Below are 23571 nucleotides of genomic sequence, written 5' to 3'. Positions count from 1 at the left end.
TTTATCATGCAATTATTATGAAAAAAGTGAAAAGAGAATGAGTTGTTTACAGTAATGCTCTCTCTTTTATTATGGCTTTGCTAGGGGCTACGATGAATTGAGTTCATAACATAATTATTAGAATTGGATTAGCAAATGACATATAGTTTTATATAGTGAATAAGATGGTTTATTTGAATGTGTAATTAGTTATAATGTATCTTGGTGTCTCATTTGAGCTCAACTGGATACCAATTTTCACTTAGATACGTCGACTAGATTTTGTCTATTTTAAACATATATAATAGGGTTCTATGGTGTCTATTAGGATTTAGGCCTTAAAGATCCAATTTAGTGTTTTTTTTAAGTGTTCCTTGCTCAATATGAAATTAGATTAGTTGACTCAGTAATTTTCGCATGGTAAATGTATTTAATAGAAAGTATATAAAAAAAAAAAATAGCATCAAGATATCTTTCAACTTAACAAGATAAATTCTAGCTTTTATTGCGAAAATATAATATGATGTATCTACTTTTAGTTTTTTTCTTTAAAATCTACCCGCTTTTGAAAAACAATATTAGAAATATTACTTTGTCATCTTTTATTGCAAAATTTGGTATTAACAAAACTAAAAATAAATAGAAGAGTAGGAGGAAAAATTAGGTAGGTAGCTATGATATGAGGACGATGTAAGATTTTTTCGACGGAAGAATTTTTTTTTAAAAAGTGATATAATTGATCACCAAAGTTTTCTGAATTGAACTGATTTGAATGAGTCATATATAAAATTGAGAAAAAAAAACTTGAATTAGTGCATTTTAAATTTATGGTAAATAGAAGTTCAAACTTTAAAAAAAAAAATCCGTAATAAGATTTTTTCTTCTAAATTCCCCAAAAAACTAAGAAAATTCAAAAGCGAATAACATTTTTTCTATAGAATTTTAACCATAAAATTAATTAATTGAAGTTTGGATATATGATAGATCCAAGCTCTAGATTTGTGGCGTGAAGTAACTTTACCTTAGACCACTACTTTTAAGTTTGATATTCTATTGCTAAAATTTACTTAAATCACTAGTCTAAATTTCACCATTCAAAATATATTTTTTATACAAAAAAAAAAGATAATATTTATACAAAAAAAAAAGTACAAAGAATCTATTTGTTTACCTTTTCATTCTTCACCCTAGGGGTGTGCATTATTTGGATTAAAACGAAAAACCACAAATCGAATTGTAATTTGGATTTTTGGTTTGGTTTTGGATTTATAAGTTACTTTGTTTGATTTTTTGGTTTGATTTCGGATTTAGAAAAATGAAAACCGAAAAACCGAATTATATATATATATATATATATATATATATATATATATATATATATAGATTAATAATTACACATATAATATTTAGGTTTACTATGTAGGCTGTAGGATACTAGTAATTCAGTATTATCATAATATTTAGGCCCATATCAAATTACTGCCATCCTGTTTCACTAAATTTTAGGCATTAGGTTTTACATTGTAACTATAAATATCACATATTACTTGCACTTTCATGAAAAAAATTTAACAGAACTAGAATTAGCAGCGCTAGTCAACTTTTTTACTTTTGCCGTTTGCTCTTTTTTCTTGCTTTATTTTATTTGTGTGCTATTTGCTTTTGAAATTTTTATCTATTTCTTTCTAAAAAGTTTTTTCATCATATTTCAGGTTTAAGAGACCTTAATTGAAGACATGAGTTGAATTGCTGGTTTAACCTCGATGCGATTTGTGTTTAGTGATAGTACTTTAGAGTTTAGAGTTAGTTTCATTGAAATTATTGATAGTATTGTGTTTTAATGTTTTACTCGTGATTATAATGGAAAGGATATTTAAGAGATTCAATATTATTGCTTTTCCTTATATGAAATTTTTATTTTTTAAGCATGCAAATATAACTTTGATTATGTTATTAATTAGTTATGAAATAAGTTATAACCAAATAGCCAAACCGAAAAAAACCAAACCAAAAAGAAAAAAATCGAACCGAACCAATTTTTTTTTGTTCGAATTAGGTTATACTTTTTCATAACCAAAAACCAAAAAATCCAAATCGAATAACACAAAATCGAACCGAAAAATCGAATACACACCCCTATTTCACCCATCACAATCTAGTAATCTTTTGTGTCTACTAAAATTTAATATCTATGTCCATATTTAGAGAGCTTTAGGTTTGACTTAGGGGTATATATATTTTTTCTTTGTTGTTGTAAATGAAATCTTTTCAGTTTAATTAGTGGTGGGTCAAGAATTTTAATTGAGCTCATCGTAATGGAAATAATATATTTTCTTTAAGAAAAGTAGGTTTATTCTTGATTAAGATAATATTATACTTTAATAAGAGATTATTTATATAGTTCAGAACCTAAATAAGCCACAAAAAGATAAAGTGACCAAAATAAGCCACTATTCCAGTAAGTAACTAAAATAGGCTTAACATATATTTTGTGTAAGAAAAAAATATGTTTTATCCAATATTCCAAACATTTTCCGTTAGTCTCATAACATTATATTATAATATAAAACGGAACTATTTTTTATAAAGTGGAAGAAAAAATTATGTTTTACAAAGAGGAATATTTTTCACGTTTTGCATTAAATTGTATCTCTTTTTGAAGATTTTGCAGTGTTTGTCATACAGTTATATTGATTTGACATATCATAAAAAAGAAAAAAATTATTACAATATGTATTTTTATTTTATTTTATTCTGAAAACTCCTCCAATCTCTATTTAAGGACGTTCAAACATAGCACCTTCAACATCTTTAGTCTTCTATTTTTCTTCATTTCAATCACAAAAAAAATGTCTTCTGAACCAAAAGTTAGAGTTTCGATTTATTGGGATGGTGAAATTATACATGACGAAAATATCGTTTATTATAAGTGTCCTCCCAAACACAATGCTAAATAATCAATTAATGTCCGATATGATAAATTTCTTTCATCAATTTATAAAAGAATGAGTATAAATAGTATTGATTATAATTTGATTATAGTCGAAAAATACCCTACTTCATTTTTATCACAAAGACAAGTACATTTTGGAGAGTGAATTATCTATAATGACGAATAGTTGACCGACTTTTTAAGGGTTCCAAATGACTACATAGATCAAATTAAGTTAACAATACTTGAAATCTATGTTAGAAAGGAGCCTAAGACTAGTCAACAACTTTCTCCTTTATAGGTCGATGTTCATCCCCGATTAGAAAATCGTAATAGCATTGATGAATTTCCGATAACTCAATCTACTGATTTTCCTAACATGACTCATTATCAAAATATTCTTACCGGTCGATATGATTTTGATTTGAACGAAATTATCAATGAAAGTGATTGGTAATGCTCAATAATTATATTTCAATTATTATTTATTGATTTTGTCAATTATTTATTAATTTATATGATTTATTATTCTTCTTCTTATTATTATATATTTTGTAGCGGTTTACCTCATCAAGAGAGGAATATTGCTCCAGTTATGGACTAGATAATTATTTTAGTCAGTCCTCACACTTTGAAATGACGAAAAATGTTGGGACATCCTCAAATTTTCATGTCTCGCCTACTTTTGATGCAAATGATTATCAGTATGTCCAACACTTGATTTTTTATCTAAGTTAATTGTATGAAGCAAATATTTATACTTTGTTACACATATAGGGAAAATATCACACAAGATGAGCCCGTTGATCTTGTGAATATCGATAATCGTGACCTTTCAAATTACGGCTCACCTTCAGCTAGTGATAGTGATGATTTGCCTAATGCTGAGGAATCAGGAGATAATGTTCCATTTGAGGCATCATTTAGTGATATGATGATATTTTGATGCCCAATCAATCGCCAAGACCAATGTCCATGAGTCCGTTTCATGGTGAAGAATCTTTTCCACTACCGACTCAACAATTAGTAGTCACATCATCGATGGTGCGTATGCCTGAGTTTCATAATCATGAAATTACTTATCTTGATCATCTCCCGGATGGTCCAGATATCTTTGGTGATACACATGATGAATATACATCACAACGTACGTGGCGTGAACCACAAAATTTCATGAATAATGCTATTTATATTGAAAAAGGCATGTTGTTCAATTCAAAGAAGCAGTTGCAAAGAGCAGTTAAGCTTCTACATTTAAATATAGTGAGCAAGTACTTTGTTATTAAATCGACATAGAAATCACGGCGACTTGTTTGCAGGCGTGTAGACAAAGGATGTCGATTTAGGCTGACTTCTTTTAACGATAAACATACTAATATGTGGAAAGTTGAAAGATACATTAAAGAAAATACATGTGATATGGGTACGTGCCGCGATGGAGATTTCAACTTGGATGTTGAGATGATTTCATCTGTCCTCCGTAGCGATATAGAAGAAATGTCAAGGTACTATTTTATCCTTAGATGATTTTTCTTTAATAAGAAAATATTCATTTTTTATTTGATATTTAATATTATTTTTACTTTTCAGGTTTCCCTTTAAAGACTGTCAAACAACCGTTCTTACAGCATATGACATTTTGATAAGGAGAAGAAAAGCTTATTTTGATCACAAGTGTGCTTTTAAAAAAGTCTATGGTACTTGGGAGGGTTCTTTTGTCGAGTTGCCGAGGTTCATGGAAGCTTTGAAACATTTCAATCCTGGATAGTTGAATGGAAAACAGAGCGGCGGGTCGATGTCATTGAAGATGTATTCAACTATGTATTTTGGACTTTTAAACCATGCATTGATGGGTTTGTGTTTTGTCGTCCTGTTATATCGATAGACGGAACACATGTCTATGAAAAATATGATATCAAGTTGTTGATTGTGATTGCAACAGATGGTAACGACTCAATATTACCTTTGGCATTTGCAATAATTGTGAATGAGAGGATGGAGACATGGACTTTATTTTTGGATCATTTGCACTTGCACGTTGTCAAGGGTCGTGGAGGTGTAGCATTGATATCAGATAGGCATTACATAATACTCTCATTCGTGTATAATTCTCCAAATTGATAGGCCCCATTTGAATTTCATCGTTTTTATTTAAGACATTTGAATGTCAAATTTTTTTAAAATAATCAAAAATGTCACTTTGAACAACCTTTTATGGGCAGAGTTGCAAATTACTGTCAGGAGAAAAATTGCATGGTACAAGTAGGCCAACACTACACTGTCTCAATTGTACTTACATACGTCATGGATGAGATCTAGAACGCCAAGTATTGTATGCTAATAAGGTTCCCCGATGTGTTCAAAAATAAGATGCCCCCAACATAACAAGCATGTAACGTCTAACAATCTTCTCAACCCACTCCACTGTAGTAGCATCTCCTATTAGATCTACTTGTAACTGATCTCGCAAGTAGCCGGTAATGCTATGTATCCTCACCCGACTCGCACCATCCTTATCAGTAGGTAATATGACGTATCCTGTGAGTGTCTCTAATAAATTACGTCATGTACGAATCCTCCGTGCAGCATCCTGCATGTACACAACATCACCATCGATGCACAAACCAAACAAGACCTACACATCCTGTAATGTAATCGTGACCTCACCAAAAGGTAAGTGGAAGCAATTAGTCTCCGGCCTCTAACGATCAACCATAGTTGTAACAAGGGCACGTCCAAATTGCATCCTGTCCACACAAACTACATCATATAGACTGGACCTACGTAAGATCTACTCAACACGTCCATGAGGTCGGTGCAAACGAAATAAATTGCAGACATCATTCATGCGCACCATTTTCATAAGTCTACTAAATGATATCTCACCTTTCCATAACAATTCTGATTTATGCTCATGCTGAGAGAGAAGAGTGTACGATCAATCGGTCCAGGATTCACAACACGCTCTATTATATACTGTAAGAAAAATTCGATTAATTCGCTTAATATAATTATATCTTGAAAAATTAAATCCTGAACTATCTTCAAACAAATAATTGTATGAGAGTTAAAGAATCTCTATCTTTAGACAACCCCAATTTGTCTTCAAAGATAAATAATTAACATTTAAATAGCGTGTTATTTGCTATAGACTGATTGACAAATAGAACATAGAATAATCGAAATGCTAACTATGTAGTAGATATTAGAACTGAAATTGAAATGACATAGCTAAAATATTCTTCGAGTTAAAGCTTAGTAATTTTCAATATTGAGATTTTTTTTTGTATTAGCAATGGCGAAATAGTATTTTTGCAATACCAATCCTTAAAAATCTTTTAGAGGCTTGCTCCTCCTCAAAAAGAATTTTTTTAGGGGCTTAGGTAAATTTACAGGTCAATTGTGTATTGTCATTGTGTGTCCACTTAATGTGGTATGTTGCAAGGATAGAGTGTTTTGAATTTTAACAAATAGCAAATGGAAATGTTCATTTATCTCTCTATAAGTCATTGAACATCTGTTTATATTTTTATAAGGTAAAGTAATTTACCTAATGAAGATAAGGAAAAAAATTCAGTATCCAAGTGGTTACCAAAAAGTAGAGAACCTGAAAATAATTGAACCTCCTTTTTGCTGGCTTATCTTTCTATGTCTTTTGGAAATCATGCTTATATTATGAAAGCTAAGTCAATATTATAAGCTAGCTGATATTTTCAACAATGTAATTCCTTTTGTTTCTTTCAAATTAAAGACATTTTTTTTCTAACTCAATATTTAGTAATTGAATGCACATTGTATAAGACTTGCTGAAATTTTGAACAAATTATAACATTATTTCAAAACAATGAATATGAGATAAATTTTTTTCTTTACCTAATTTATATAATTTGTAGGGTCAGATTGTTGTGTTGTCAGGTTGTGGTACACCAATCTTTCAAGGTTTTGATTTTTTAGTGTGGGTCGCTTCAGTTGTCGGATTGGGACCATCAATTTGTTAGGGTGTTGCCCTGATTTTCTTTCCTTATTTGAAGTTTATTTTTTCCTAAAAGAAAAACCAAAGTATTACTATAAATACTTTAATTTTTCCTGAAAGAAAAATATAATTTTCTTTCATATTTGGTTTATTTTTTCCTTAGAGGAAAGTTTGGAGATCTATAAATTGAAGATTCCTATTCTCGTAGTATAACACAATAGAATTGAGTCATCGTCAGACACTTAAAGTTGTCTATGGTAATTATGCAGACAACTTTAAGTGTATGTCGATGACTTAAGCCGAATCCACAATGTAGTCATTAAAGAATTTTGTTTATGTGGAGATTTTCTCTCTACAGTTTTAAGGATTTTTATTAATTTTTTTTTAATTATGTAGGCCAATTGGTCATATCATATAATAATATTATGTCTTTTAATATAGTTTTTTTTGTCATCTAATTTATTATTATATGATTTGCAATTGTAAGCTTCCGCATGACGCCCTAATCACTTTCGAACCCAGCTAAGAACTAATAAAAATCCTTAAAACTGTAGAGAGAAAATCTCCACATAAACAAAACTCTTTAATGACTACATTGTGGATTTTATTGTGTTATGCTATGAGAATAGGGATCTTCAATTTATAGATATCCAAACTTTTCATCTAAGGAAAGAATAAACCAAATATGGAAGAAAAATAATTTTTATTTTTGGAAAAGTTAAAACATTTATGGTAATACTTTGATTTTTCTTTAAGGAAAAAATAAACTTCAACTAAGGAAAGAAAATCATGGTAAAACCCTAACAAATCTCCCCTTTTGACTGGATTTTCTTGACAAAACTTGATCAACCTTCTTCACATGCATGTGATCTTCGTTCTTCACATAGTCTTCATCACTACTGTTTGTCATGGTTAAAAATAAAATTTAAAATATATGGGTTAAAAATGATTTAAAAATATTTTATTTTTATTTTCAAAAATGTAGCAACAGGAATGTTGAAAATATGGTTTTAACCTCTTCTCCACATGTAGCTGGACAAAAATCTTCATTATCATCAAATGTGTTGCAAATTGATTTGAAACCGCGCTGAACCTATCTTCAACCTCGTTCCATTGGATCATTGAACCATCTGCTCTGATACCACTTGTTGGGTTCGAAAATGATTAGGGCGTCACGCGGAAACTTATAATTACAAATCATATGATAATAAATTAGATGACAAAAACTATATTAAAAGACATAATATTATTTTATGAAATGACCAATTGGACTACATAATTAAAAAACTAATAAAAAAACTTTAAAACTGAAGAGAGAAAATCTCTCCATAAACAAAATTCTTTAATGACTACATTGTGGATTCTATTGTGTTATGCTATGAGAATAAGAATATTCAATTTATAGATCTCCAAACTTTTCCTCTAAGAAATAATAAACCAAATAGAAATTAACATCTTCGAAGTGAAAATGTTTGGAAGATGAAAGTGAACCATGAAAATGAAAGGGGAGAAGAAGAAAGTGAAAAAGTAAAGTAACTTTTCTTAAGGTGTAAGAAAAATTTCCACTTTATAAAATGTAAAAAAAACTTACACTTTACGAAGTGTAAAAAATAGTTTTGTTTTACAAGGTGTAAAAAATAGTTACGTTTTATATTAAAATATACACGTTATGAGACTAACGGAAAACGTTAGGAATATTGAATAAAACGGAATTTTTTCTTACACTAAGCCTATTTTAGTTACTTACTAGAATAGTGGCTTATTTTGGTCACTTTTATTTTTTTGTGGTTTATTTAGGTTCCGGACTGTTGATTATGGAGTGAAAATAATTTTTGATAAATGGATGAATAATGCAATAACATGCGATTTTTTTTATTAAAGCAGTCCAAGGAAAATATCATTAAACTATATCTTTAGGATAAGACTGATAAAACAACCCAATTTGAAAAAGATATCGAGCTAAAAATTGTCTTGACCAACATTATGCCGATTAGGACCATCTAACTCTAATGACCTGAGAGTGGATGTCAAATCATAGATTAACAAAATAATGATGAGATAAGCTTTAATACTGATTTATCATAAAGAATGTTACAATTTTTATTGATACACATTTAAGGATATCTTGATTGAGTAGAGATCTTAAGGGTACAAAATTGACGAAGAATACTCTATAGGTTTCACTATAAGTAGTCATATAATTCTTTATAATATAGATTTTGCAATTTTGAGAAAAAAACTTCGTATTTACCATTACAATTTTGAGAAAATAATATTTACCATTACTAACGCTTGATTACAAAAAATTATATTTTTAAGCTCTTTATCTAATGTTGTCAATCATTTGCTTCATTGGTTCCAACGGTGGCAGCTGCGGAATCTGCTATTGGGTTAGCTATTTCCCTTTGTTCGGTGTCCGGGGAAGAGAAAGGAATCCAAATACTGTATTTGAGGTAGTTGTTCGAATTCCTTATGATATGCAACTAAAACAAGTTCTTGCTAATGGTAAAAAAGAGGGGTTGAACGTGACATTTCTCGTGTACCTATTATGGAAAGCGTTTGGACTCTGTCTCTTTTTCTTTCGTTCTTGTTCCAAGGCTGCGGCGCAAATTCATCTTCTAAATCTAATATATTCTTTTATTTGTTATTATGTTTTAATTTATCTATCATTCAATTGTTGTTATTTATGCCTTTATTATTTTATTATAAAATTAATTTAATTTATGCATCTCTAAATCACACTTAAAAATTCAACGGTGGCTAAGTTGATAACATTTAGGGCTTGCATGGAAGGACACCCTGGTTATTGGATTTGGTGTAATTAGGTGTAATTACACTGTCTGTTCTGTTTGGTTGGACATGTAATTACTTGATCAGCAGGTAATTTGTATAATTGGCAACGGGTAATTACACTCTACAATTCACATGCAGAGACTGTGAATTACTGGTAATTACATGGTGTAATTATCAGCTGATTGCTTTTTAATTTTTTATTTTTTTTTATTTTTATTTTTTTGTTTTAATTTTTTTTACTTCTATTATTATTTTAAGTTCTTTTTTTTTTTTATTATTCTAAAAGTTTATTTTTTATTTTATATTATTATATTTCATTTTCTTTTTGTTCTCAACCTTACTTTACGTGATTCTATGCAAAATTTTTTTCGTATTATCTATTTCTTTATGCCATGCTTATTTTCTCATCAGCATAATTTTATTAGTATTCTAATTTTTAAATTAAAATACAATTTATTGTTAAGTAAGGTTATAGACTTGCGTTTTTAAAAAAAAATAAAAAATCATATTTATGTATGCTATGTTGAAATTTTCTATAAGACTTAATTTTTTTGTTTTGAATTTATAACACATGTTATATTTCCAGTTTCATTTTTTTTAGTAATATTGAATTCACATTGCACGTCATTTTTTAATTAGACTTGATAAATTATCTTTTTGTCAAACATTTAATAATTTATGATATTTTATTTATATATTAATATTTTTATCAAACATGCATTTCACGATATTCATAGACTTCATACTTTTAGTTTTTATGATTTATTCAATTGAAATATATTAATTTGAAAAAAATATAAATCAATTATGTTTTCATAATATTAGTTAAAGAATATATGTTTATTAATTAATATATTTTCAAAAAAGAATATATATCTTAAATATTTAATTTAATGTCATTTATAAAGTTTCTTATTTGTCTAGTATAAATTTTAAATAATTAATTTTAATTTTTAAAATTTAATATAATTTTATAATTGCAATTGTGCATCCAAACAAAACATGTGTAATTACGTTGCGGCATCCAAACATGACATGTGTAATTACATTGTAATTACACTGTAACAATCAAACATGTCAGTGTAATTACTAGGCTGATAATTACTATCCTAGTAATTATACCAATTTCAATTACTAGGTGGCTTTCCAAACAGACCCTTAAAAGTGTTCTTTTTAAATGGCAACAATTTAGAAGTAGTTATTGGAGAGCAAATGCCCTTTTATTAAGCATCACAGAACGGCGTCGTGTTAAACTAGAACTGGCGTTTCCCTTTTCCCTGTGAGAAGAAAGAAGATCAATTTTGCCGGCGTTGTGCCCTAGAAAATTTAGGTTTCCGGCGATGGAACAACTGAGTGAAGAAGAGAAAAAGGCGCTTCGTGGAAGCAAATTCGCGCCGCTTCCTTCTGCACCTTCGTCTTCTCGTCCTCAATCTAGGTTCTAGAGCTGAAGGGATTGATATTACATAGGATTCGTACTAGTTTGTTATTGATTAATTGATTTGTGGTTGCAGGCTGGCTCATCCAGGAGGACCCGTGAAGACGAATAAGGCAGCAGCTTTAGCAAAATTCCTTGACAGGAAATTGCAGGACCCTAGCGGCTTGTCATCTCTTGATCCTCGTCTCATTGAACTCGCCGTCAAAAATGCTAAACACACTCTTCAAGCCAGTACTATTCTTTTCTTTTGATTTCTTCTTGCACCATTCGATTTATTCTTTTAATTTCTTTTCTTTTAATTTCTTTACCTACGTGTTTATGCACTATGACAGTCCGATATTTACTTCAACTCTTCTTGAATGTGTTGTCTGGCCCTTTTCCAGAATCTTGCATTATAAGACTCAATGTGGTATGCTCGAGGATTTTCACTAAGGGGTAGTGTTTAGGATTTGAACTTGAACCTCAAGATGAATTTGAACCCTCCAACCTCTAGTCTTGTGTGTGTTCGGGGGATTCAAAATCTATATATATGCTAAAAATAAATAAATACCTTATATATACCGTGAAATATTTTGCTGATGGGGTTCAGGTGAACACCCTCGCCCCTCCTAGATCCTCCCCTGGCCTGGCCCGGCCCTTTCTCAACCCCTGTTCGTAGAGGGAACTTGGTGTGCGGTGTGCCAGGCTGCCATTTATAAGATGCACTACGGTTATCAGTACAGCTGTTTACTTCTGCTCTTGTTCATCCAATCATCACTGGTGCTCCCTTTTGCTCTTTAACTTGATATTTTCTGCTGGTTTTTTAATCACATAAATTGTGCTACAGAATCTTGAATAGTCTTTTGTGTTTTACATGATATGCACAATGACATGTGGATCCAAGTATGTGTTGATGATTTTATCCCTTACTACTATTTTTCATTACATCATTACTTCTTACTCCCATTTGAACACTTGAAACGTTCTGCCTGTTTCTTTGTTGGGTCAAGTGAGCTACAGATTCTTGAATACCCTTTTGAGTTTTAAGTGATGCTTTTAAGATTTAAATATGCAATACTCTATCCATACCATAGGTCTCATCGTAAATTTGTAATAGAGCTAACAAAGTCAACTCTGTTGTACCTATGTTGCTACCATGCATCTTCTTGATGCCATTTATAACACTACTTACTTCATCAAAAGTAAATATGCAATACTGGAGATTGCTAACTGCATCACGTATCTCCTTCTGCACCACTGTGTGAAACAGTGGTTCGACTTGGAGAGAGTAGATGTTGTGTATATATATATATATATATGCCCAGATCATAGTCTAGCTAAGTTTTTTGTGTCAATGCATGGAGTATATCGGGAGACTAAGTTCCCAAGTTGGCTTGTAAATGGTGCCATGTACTCTTCTGGTTTTTTGATGTCCTTATTTTAATACAGTAAATATAAACGTATCTTTGGTGATTATTTTTTACCAGGGAACCTAAATTGATGCTGATAAATTAGCATTCGATTTATCATACTTTGGGATTGTGTCCCCTTGTTTTTTGGTATTCATTTGGAAGCTGTGTGTACAGTATACACTTTATTTCTACTACACTGAATGCCATTTATTTTCCAAATGCTGACAAACTTCAAGCTTAGTAGTTAGAACTCTTCCAAAATAATAAACGTTGGCGTGTTTGTGTAGAACCTTGTGATCATAGCAGGTGCTTTTTATCAAAGGGATTAATTGAAGAAACATTAGAATTCTAACTTCCTTACTAAGAAAAACACTTGAATTCAATTTCTTGTGCAAATATACCATTTTAAGCTCTTTTTCAAGTTGAGTAGAACCTGAACATCCTTTAGAAGGCAGTTCAAAAGATACAGTTCTAAGGATTTTCATCTTACAGAAGTGGCATTTGAATCCGTGTAAAAGTGTAGCTTAGACATGAAATTCATCTCAACTACGAACTTAACAAAATTAATTATTGGATGCTGAAAACCAATATTAAAGCCCACATGGCCAGCTGAGGTAGATTATACATGTTACATGTTCCTCTGTATTTCAATAGAACTTTTCAGGTCAAAAGTTGTGTTACTTGATTAGACATTTCAAACTTAATATCAATTTGAGGTTTACTGCTGAAACCAAACCAATAAATAGTATGAATATGATTTTAGATTGTAATGCTATATGAAGTTGCTTAATAGTTGTCAATGAGTAATAGTATTCATCACAAAAGTGTCGTTCATTTGCATGCTATTTTAGTTGGTGTAAAATTAGAATATTGTGATAGAGCATAATTATTCTCTTACAATTTGGAAATGGAACAGGTGGGACATCAAGTAGAGGAAGAATTGTTCAGCATGTGGATTCTTTTGGTGATTCTGAGGTTTTCGATTTGTGATTTCTGTGAAGATGTGAAAGATCTAGCAAGTATTTAAACCTGACTAACTTTGGCACAATCTTTCCAGGAATCTGCTGAAGATGAAGAGACTCAAATATCCGTCCAAAAAAAAGGTAAGAAAAACAAAAAGAGGAAGAAGATGAAGAAGGAGAAACAGCGTAAGGTATTCTATCAATTTACACAGTCTATCTTTCATCTTCTGCTTTCCAAGTTGGTCCTGAATGTGGTTTTTGCCAGAAATTGGAGGAGTCTTCAAATGGAATGGCCAACAAACCTAAAAAGAAGCTGAAACTATGATCTACGTGGGCTTTCAAGAGTTGATGTTGTTAGATTATTGGAGCTTTAAGTAGATAGATGGCATGGTAAGAGTCACTAGTTCAAGATTTTACAGTTGCAGAGGCTAACCACCACATTCCACATTCCACATTCCATCTTGGTTCCTCAAATTGAACTAATTTTTCTTGCTTGGCCAGTTGTGCAATTATTTCGTTCTTGTAGCATTTTACTTTGTGCCATGAGTTTATCGTCAAATTTATAAGCTTTAATGACATTCATAGTTAAAGGAAGTATTTTTTTTTTATAAGATTCCTCAATGTTATCATTTGGTGGTTTAACCTGAGTGCTTTAAGTTGAATAGAGTAAGTTTTGACAAGGAAAAGTTGTCTTCCCAACAACATTTGAGAAAGGAAGCGCAGGGACCTTAGCTGTCTTGGGATGCATATCGACCGGTTCGGTCTGGTTTTGTCTATTACCAATTCGATTTTTGATGTTCGATTTGTAAATATACTAAATTGATAACCAATAAGATATTTATTATGAATTTTTGGTTTTTAATGGTTTGATTGGTTCAACTGATAAGAAAATGCTCCTCATTTTTACTTTTTTTTTTTGCTTTATCTTGTTTTATTTGTTCATATATACATTGTCTTCATTAGGGGTGTCAAAAATAAACCCAAACATAGGTAACCTGCTCAAAATTTTAAGGGTTGGGTTCAAGATAATTTGAATTAGGTTCAATCTCAACCCATTCAAGCCTAACCCCTTTTAAGAGAATCCTCAATTGAGCCCAATTCAATCTTCAACTCGTTTTAAAACTCTTTACTAAGCTATGTTCCTATATTAAATGTATGAATTATTATCTGTTTAACATCTTTTAGGATTTATCTATGCGTTTGTTACTTTTTTTTAAAAATAAATAATCTTGAGCTGAAATTCAAATTGTGATTATAAAAGTTAAATATCACTATGTTAAAGTTATTGAGATTAATTGGGTTAAATTGGGCGGGTCAAGACCCAATCCGTTTCTTAGCCCATTTGAACCCAACCCATTTGAACCTAGCCCATTTGAGCCCAAAGTAATCTTGGGCGGGTCAAGACCCAATTCGATTTTTATTTCAAATATCAAATTTCAACCCAACTCACCCATTTGACACCCCTAGTCTTCATGTATAAAAATCTATATGAATTACAACAAAAGCAAATTCAAATAAGTCATTGCTAAAGCAAATTATAATTATTTTGGTTAAGTAGCAAACCTCTATAACACAAAACTTCTAAAAAGAAAAATATGGTCATTCCACTGTTCACATTGATGGGTAGAGCCGTAGAACTTCTACAAGCCAACAACAATAGAAAGAAAACAACACCAAGACAACGATTATAAAAAGCTAAGCGAATCGATATTCCAATATAAAAAAAAAGGTATAAAATTGCTTTAAAATCATTAAATCAATAACTCAACATCGATAAATATTTTCAATTTGATTTTTATTGGTTAAAGCCATTTTATATACTCCTAACAATTAGTAGAGAATTGAGGGTGTGAAAATTGAAAACCGATAATAAACCCAAAAAATCACTTATGGGTAAATACTTCTTCTTATTTAACATGAGATCTTGGGTTCGAGTTTCTGTGAGTACAAAGTAGCCTTTGTTAGAGAATGTTTTACCCCAATGTGGGATTTGCTGGAGAAGGTCGAATTCGCCCAACCAAACCACCCATTGCTGCAGATTTATGACTTAAGCAACACATACTCTCCATCTCGAACGCCCATATTCAATGACACTGAGACACAGAGAGAAGGAAAAAAGAAAAGAAAAGCTGAGCAATGGAATCTGAAAACTGCTCAAATAGACAGAGAAAGAGAGAGAAGAAGAGGGTGATATTAAAATAAGCCATAGTAAGGTAACTCAATCAACGATAAAAAGGGTATCAACAATAAAAATGTACGGAACTGCTAATTACAACAGAATAGAAATACCATACTTATTAAAGAAAAACATAAGTATTGCTAAATATATCCTCTAGCAAAATCTGGGAACTGCGTCCTTTCAACAAAATCCTTCAACTTGAAATCCTTCAACTTTCTTATTATTGTTTTGTGATACAATTCAAAGTAATCATGAAACCCAATTATTGAATGTCTTAATTATATGCCGTTGTTGAGTACAAAACAACAAATTAGTGAGTAAAGTATGTAACTTAAAAAAATCATGTAAAATTCAAAAAGGCATTCAAGATTCTGTAGTACAATTTATGTGATTAAATTAATAAATCATTCAAAACTTTGTTATTAAAAAGATATTCACTCTTCCGAAGGGCAGACCACACATTCAAGAGTTTGAAGTAAATATCAACAGAACGGAATACCCTTTCAAACAAGACTCAGTCTCTCGAGATTGAGGATCTGCCACAGATACTCCTTCCAGAATCAAGTTTGGCGCATGACTGGGTAACAAAAGTGCAGCTAATCTTGTTAGCACATAAACGATGGTGAAATGACATTTCAGACCAGTAAAACATAATGTGATTTATCCAAATGCAGGACTTACTAATTGCAGCTTGGAATATAGGTGCACAAATTTTTTCGTGCGATTAGCTGAAATTCAAAGTCAACCAAGATATAACCACATGTTTATGTTTGTATCCCTCTGGAAAATTGAATAACTATTTATGTTTGTATCCCTCTGGAAAATTGAATAACTATCTCAAATCTTCAGATTAACGAACTAAAAGGACAATAATATGAAATAATATAAAGTAGAAAAAATTGAAAAGCGTAATCATGAAACAGTTAAATCATTATGAAACTAAACCACTTCTTTAGTTGATGGTTTCTGGTAGCTAGGAATTGAATCTAGCAAGGAAGAAGACAACTCAATTTACAAATAAAAGTCAATAAAAGTGTTTGTTTAAGAAATTTTTGATAGGGGTGATATGTAGACGAGATGGATCTTCTTTCATTTATAAGGGTCCTAATTAAATTGAGTCAACTAGTATAATAACATTTAATTATTTATACATTGATGAGAATTAGTTAAAGATAAAAATTAGTCATTTGTTTGCAAACATTACATTTGATCTTATTGTAGATAATTTTATTTATTAATATAAAATTTTAATTAGTTTAATTTAAGGTTCTAAAATATTCTATTGTCAAAAATTTGAACAATTAAGAAGTTGGATAATTTCATTTTATTGTTTTGATTTCTCATTTGGTGTTCGATATCTATATTAAAGTCCGACTAAATTCGAATTTATGCCGGAGATAAAAAGAATTATTACTACGCTCTAAATATTATTATATATATATTTCTATCTATTATATAGAAATGTGAAGGATGGACGACCAAGGGCAAATAAGTTATTTAACTTAATCAAATATCTATACTTCTTGCTACACGTGTCACTCAATGGCCCAAGATCACTTTATTACCACACAAACACTCAACTTTATTCTAGATGCATCCTCTCCATTGGATTTTTCTTTCTTCTATATTATTTAATTAATTAATAAATAGAAACTATTTCTTCACACTGATGGTGGTAGCAATTTCAGGTTAGTATTTTTCTCAGTTTTTACTTTAAGCTTTCTCTTGAATCTCTTCATTTTTTTTTTAATTTAATGGCTGAATTCATAGATGTTTTTTCATACTTGACCTATTTAATACTATGCTTTCCTTTCTTTTATCGTCTCAACTGGGTGATTCAACTTTAGGAATGCTTTTATCTTAGTGTTGATATGATATTGAAAAGTTAATGTGGTATTAGTGTTGATATTGAAAGTTAAATGTGGTAGTTATTTCCTTCTTTTTCTAACTAATACTTTTAAATTTTTTTACTTTATTTGATCAAAATAACAAGAACAATGAATAAATAGCTAACGACATATTGGAAAGGTGGTAGAGTTTCCGAAGGTTATTATGTGTAAAATGCAGTTGTGATATTTTGGGGGAAGATAATGATGAATAAAACGTTATATTCTAGGTTGTTTGGACTCTTCAAAAATATTACCGCAAACATGTCGAATTCTCTAAAAATGCACTACTTTTGGAGGATCCAACACACTCTTGACGACATTTTTTAAGAATCTGATCAACATAGGTTATAGTAGTCATTTGCTCTAGGATTCTTTTTGAATTTTGAAAAATGGCTCTTGTGACAATTTGGAAAAGGGAATATATAAGTACTTTGTTTCAAATTAATACTTGTGACATTTTGGAAAAAGGAACATGTCTGACATTTTCAATTTCTATGTTATATTACTTCAACTTTGTGAACTATTCAAATTTTGAATTCGGTGTTCAATCAAATATATGAAGATAAGGTCTCAATTTATATGACGCTAAAACATTATTAAACAATACAATTCTAAATTATGTGTTCTGTCAAATATTGTTATATAAAATGAAGCAAAGAAAGTAATAAAGTAGGAATATTATATTAAAAATCTCCATCTCCTCATGCATATGAATTAATATCATATACACTTGAACTTCTCACAGTTGTCTGATAAAGGATTTTCCTTTTCTTGATGGAAGGTGCATTTCAGTTTCTCTGAAACAAGTCCAGTGTTTCACATGGTCATTAGTAATTTCTAATTGATCTGCTCTGGTATATAATAAATAATATGCTCATGAAATCAAAATACAAATATAGATGCACCCTTCTTATCTATCTTCAGGTACAAACTCGAGATTGACCAAACATAAAAATAATGGAGTCAGAAAAGGATACTGGCATGTACCAATTGCCTCGAAACTTGAATATGAAGAGGAAAGGACGTGGTTGTGCATTAGGCGTGTCAATTTACCTATGGCAAATCAAGATTCTGCCAGTGTAAACATATGTAAGTACCTTTTATAAAAAATATAAGTGCCTTTCTATTCGTTTTCAGTTCTTTTATTTTGTTGTATGTGCTATACTGTGTGAAAGAATAGTTGGAGAATCTCTAATCGGCGGATTAATTTTTTTTTTATAGAAGAATATCAGGCTTAAGGAATATGTCCTGTTCCATTAAAGTTTCACTCTGTCTCATGAATGTTGGTAAACTTAATAAATTGTATCCGTGGAGTGATTCTTGATTCTGAATCTGCATGTTCAAATTTGTCTGATTTAATCTTGGATTTGATGTTGTCTATCCTTAAATTGTGGAGGAGATAGAAGTTTTGTCTTCTCCTGGTTAGACCTTGCCTAAATACCTTAGATTTCTATTTCGTCATAATTGACTTAGGAAGGGTAGTTGATATATTTTTAGTGGTGTTAAAAAGAAGAAAAAATTATTATATATTTTTTCATTCTTCAAGTAGTTACACAAGGCAAACAATTAATCTATCTCATCTAAATTTACATAATTATGCTATTCAACACTAATTGCAATTTATTATAAATTTGTTGTTTTATTGTTGATAAAGGAAAATATATTCTAGCAGAAGAAACATTAAGTACTAGATGCTCGCCATGTCCTTGCCACATAGTTAGAGATAGATTTTATTATTTTCTTATCAAGATCAACAGAGAAAGAAACAAACACATGAAAAAGAGAATCAGTGACAACTGTTGTACCTGTTGAGGTTGCGGTACCATCTGAGGAACCAAAACAAGATCAAGCACCTAAGCAAGACAAATTTTAGCAATTAAGGTATAAAATACCATTCTTTTTTCTCTTTTATATTACGAGGGTAAATGTGATGCATAACTTTTCAACTCCAATAGTTACTTGGTGATGGGTATCTATTTTCTAGGTAATAAACCATCATCAACTGACTATATTATGACTTTCCAACATTATTGTGGTCTGTCCATTAGTGATTGGAATAGAGTACAAAAATAGAGTAGGAATTGTATAAAAAGATTCCAAGTATTTTTGAACAATTATTAGGTTATCTAGAACTTTGAAAAGTGACCTCTAAAAATTCTGGCAGGAGACTTCCAGTAAAAATGTTGAAGCAAGAGATTTTCATTTCAATTTGAAGATATGGTTCTTTGTTTGATTGATAGTTTTTGACATTGTAGAGCTATAGAGTAATTAGTTGCTAGAGGAATTGTAAAGATAACTTCAAACTGCTATTTGGATGATTTTATAGTTATGGGTAATACTTTAGTACAACTCTTAAGTCTATTTGTTGTGCTTGGAAGATCTTAGATAACTAATTCTTATTCAATTTGTATGAAATTTATAGTTATGGGTAATACCTTCGTACGACTTTAAGTTTAGTTTTAAAAAAATTGAGATGCAATTTCTAAATTTAATATTTCGACTATATAAATTACCTAAGTTGCTAATTTGTCGATATTAACTTTTGGTTACAACTTTTATTTGTAATTTCCTAGATGTCCTATAAAATATAATGTGGCTCTTCAAAGTGTTGACAAAAATTGAGATTAGTGAACAAGTCGAATGATGGTTAAGCACTTCCTGATGAGTCTCATGGCGTAGTAACATAATTTTTTTGTGGACGTTTGTTTGGTGAAGTAATGTGATGTTTTCTTCTAAAGTGATGTATCCGATCGATACATCGCGTAAAACAAGAATTTTGTAATTTTTCTAATGGTAGAAAATTTTTAAAAATATGATAAAATAAGTTGTGTATCTAGATAATTTTTTAAAATATTTTCATAGTAAAATAGAAATTATACTTGATCAAATGCATATGCCAACATTGGCAGAACATGCCGTTTTCATGCAAATATCTGAAATCGGGACGCAATGTATGGAAGCGTTTTTGGATGTATTCGAATTCCACCAAATTTAAGAAATTTTTATAATTTGAAAAACAATAGAGATAAGATGTAATTTGTGCTTAACATTACGAGATTTGTGTAAAATTTCTAAAAAAATTAAGTATGTTGGGCCTGTGCATAGCACGGGCCAGTACTCATCTAGTAAAGAAAAAAAACAGAAAATTGAGATGACAGAGCAACACTTAAATTGTAAGTCACTGATTTTATAACTGAGTCAACTGATAAAGATCAGAACGTACCCCAACTTTAATTTCAGTGCTCTTTCTTTGTGTCATCATGAATTTTCTTCATGTTAATAGATTTTATTGATATGAGTATTGCATCATTTGTTTCTTCCAAATATTTGTTTATGAGAGGGTCTAATCTAAGTTGCTTGAATTCCTTCACTTTTAGTGTTGCACCCATGTCAACACGATGGGGTGTGGGTTAGTAGATGTGAGATTCGCACCTAATCTGGTCTTTGGGGTACTTTGACCAAATTCGAGGGAGAAATTCTAAACAAAAACTAATGTGAAATTGAAGAAAATTGAGTACATTGTATGCTTAAATTTCTATTATCACTCCCTTTCCTTTTATCTCCTTTTAGAATTTTCCTCTTGATATATATTTTCTCCTCGAGTTTTCTGTACATGAATTATTTTTAGCTCAATCCCACCCCCGTCCATCCATGGATCTATATCCACGAATCTTAAAGTTTAGATCATAGAAAATCCGACTTGACCTCTAGATCCGCACCCCGTATCTGACATCTGCACCTGACTCCGAGCAACATAGGATCTAAGTATGGTGTGAAAGATCTCATGATAACCTCTTATGCGAATAGGTTCTGGAGCGGAAATCTCATAACAAGGTAGTAATAGTCATGAGAGCAACATGAACGGGAAAATCTAAACTTCCCATAGATCTAGATGGATGTCTTTGTCAATTATTCACAACCTCTAAATCGGCTAGATCTATGGAAAGGCTAGATCTACCCGTCTTGTTCGACCCATAACAATCACCGCCTTATCTTTTTATGAAAGGAACCATATATAGTTAGATCTCTAAAAAAAAAACTAACAATTTGACTAATATTATTCGTAAGAAAAGAATGATTCAATGTTTATTGTGTAAATATGGTACCAAATTTGTTTCATTCTTTTTCTGTAGAAACAATGTTGTTTATGATGCATGTATCTCTCTATATATTGTAACTTTTGCTTGTAATCAGTCAAGACACGCCTTTTGAACACTTGGAGACTTTTGATTCGTTTTTATTTTGACTCGGAGCTGCTATATAGAAACTTGAAGAGATGGATGACTAATGGCAAAATGGTAATTAATGTATGAGATTGTGGCAAATTATATATAATCAATTTCTTGTTTTTGACTTTTATTCCCACACATTTGCATAGTTCTAGAAGGTCTCATATCACCTCTTTTAGATAGTTTCCAGAAAAATCTTCAATTTGGCAAGCCTATTTCCAATTTCTTAAACTCATGCATAATTGTAATTATATTATTATTCAAGGGTAAATGATAAACACTATGTCGGCTTCTAGATCATTCGTTCATATTCATCTCTTGTGTCAGTGTTCCTTCAAGTTTTTTCCCACGGTTCAATTAACTTTCAAAAATTTGAAGGAACTTATTAAAGAGGACATCAAAATTTCAGCAAAAAAATTCAAACCTGGGTTGGCTTATTACGATTTTTTTCTAATTCTGAACCAAAATTCCAGTTTCGTTGACATTTCTTCTGTCATCGATTCAGCTATAAACATTAACATGGAGATTTGAATGGTTATCACCAGCTTAATCTGTGTAATAAATTGTTATTATCACTAAGTCAGACCCAAGCTTCAACAATGGTGAATTTCAAAGCTTTCTACCAAAAAGTTTTTCGATTCCGTAGGTAAATTTCAAATTTCAACTTCAAAAGACGACACCAAACAATTTTCAGCTACCAATTTCGCCTTTAGAGATTCCAACAGACTACATTAGAGTGTCGAAATGCCTACCGACATGAAGCTTCTCAGTTTAGTTTCTAATGATTAACTTTCTAAGGTACAATTATTTAGCTATGTTGAAATTAGATGCACTTACTGTTCTTTTAAGAACCTAATAACAGTATAAGTGAACTAACTCGAAGTTGATTAGTTTTCTTATATTGACAATCGATAATTCATGTATATATCAGAGTGAAGCCAAGAACAATCCAGGGCAAAGCTGTTAGCTGTAAATATCACAATAGTAAACCAGGGCAAAGCTGTTAGCTGTAAGTATGACAATGGTAATTATCTATGACTGATATTTTAGTTAACAACCACATACTCCTATTTCCTTTCCAACTACACTGCTTGAGCTTTCATTTGGTAATTGTCAGCTGCTTTTACAAAGCTTTTGTTTACTGTTTGTGCGAGTTGGGAATCTACAAAAATCTCTTTCTTCAATAGAAGATTGTCTTTATGGATAGAAAAGGAGATTGAGAAATTAATGATATTGCAAGTAAAATGAAGTTGAAAAGGATAATCTATTTACAGTCAGATCAATACTTTGAAAAAACAAATCGATGACCAAAGACAAACCAAATGAGACCCGCTAACTGCTGAATTTGGAACTATGTAACAATTGTGATTGATATACATAAATGATATTATTTGATTTCGGCAGCTTAACTCTCGAGTCTGGCTATCAACAGACGATGTGCAGTTGATCATCTATAAGTAGGGGTAACATTGTGCACACATTACCCTTTGATTGAACAAAAAGACTCTTTCCTTTATGTTCATTAGCATACAAGCACTTTGGTCAATCCAGCTACCATTGAAAGGATCACTTGATGAGATATCTCTTGCAGCAGCAAGGGAAGTTGTTTGACTATCCACAGAGAGACTAACATATTGTGTGTGAAATATGTAGGACTATGCAGTCTTCGCACATATAAAGAAGGAGCCTACTTCAGATATAATGAAATGTGAATGCTAGGATTGTCAACACACTTTCTCAACTGTAAGGGACTACAATTTCCTAAATGTAGATAAAGTTTCATTTCATTTAAAAAACAGTTTCTTTTAT

The 23571-nt window shown here is 30.9% G+C and overlaps 2 protein-coding genes across 2 annotated transcripts in view; one reads left to right on the top strand and one right to left on the bottom strand.

The window, feature by feature from the left end:
* Positions 1-23571, bottom strand: part of LOC125812163 (protein SRG1) — a 104581-nt gene that overhangs the window by 73057 nt on the left and 7953 nt on the right. The window lies entirely within an intron of this gene.
* On the top strand, positions 10926-14072 carry LOC125812166 (uncharacterized). The gene is made up of 5 exons (XM_049491660.1): positions 10926-11112; positions 11189-11343; positions 13420-13478; positions 13561-13656; positions 13731-14072. Exons 1-5 carry the CDS (start codon positions 11018-11020, stop codon positions 13788-13790), a joined length of 465 nt encoding a protein of 154 aa, XP_049347617.1. The 5' UTR covers positions 10926-11017; the 3' UTR covers positions 13791-14072.

The sequence above is a fragment of the Solanum verrucosum genome, unplaced genomic scaffold (genome assembly GCF_900185275.1).
Source record: "Solanum verrucosum unplaced genomic scaffold, falcon-dt-bn FXZP01000115.1, whole genome shotgun sequence".
Classification (NCBI taxonomy): domain Eukaryota; kingdom Viridiplantae; phylum Streptophyta; class Magnoliopsida; order Solanales; family Solanaceae; genus Solanum; species Solanum verrucosum.
Note: the sequence above shows the minus strand (reverse complement) of the source record. Positions and strands in the feature narration are given on the sequence as shown.

Excerpts from the sequence above, each read along its gene's own strand:
- LOC125812166 (XM_049491660.1), top strand. The coding sequence starts at position 11,018 with ATGGAACAACTGAGTGAAGAAGAGAAAAAGGCGCTTCGTGGAAGCAAA. Across the intron at positions 11,113-11,188 it reads TCTTCTCGTCCTCAATCTAG|GCTGGCTCATCCAGGAGGAC; the intron begins GTTCTAGAGCTG and ends TTGTGGTTGCAG. Across the intron at positions 13,479-13,560 it reads ATTCTTTTGGTGATTCTGAG|GAATCTGCTGAAGATGAAGA; the intron begins GTTTTCGATTTG and ends CAATCTTTCCAG.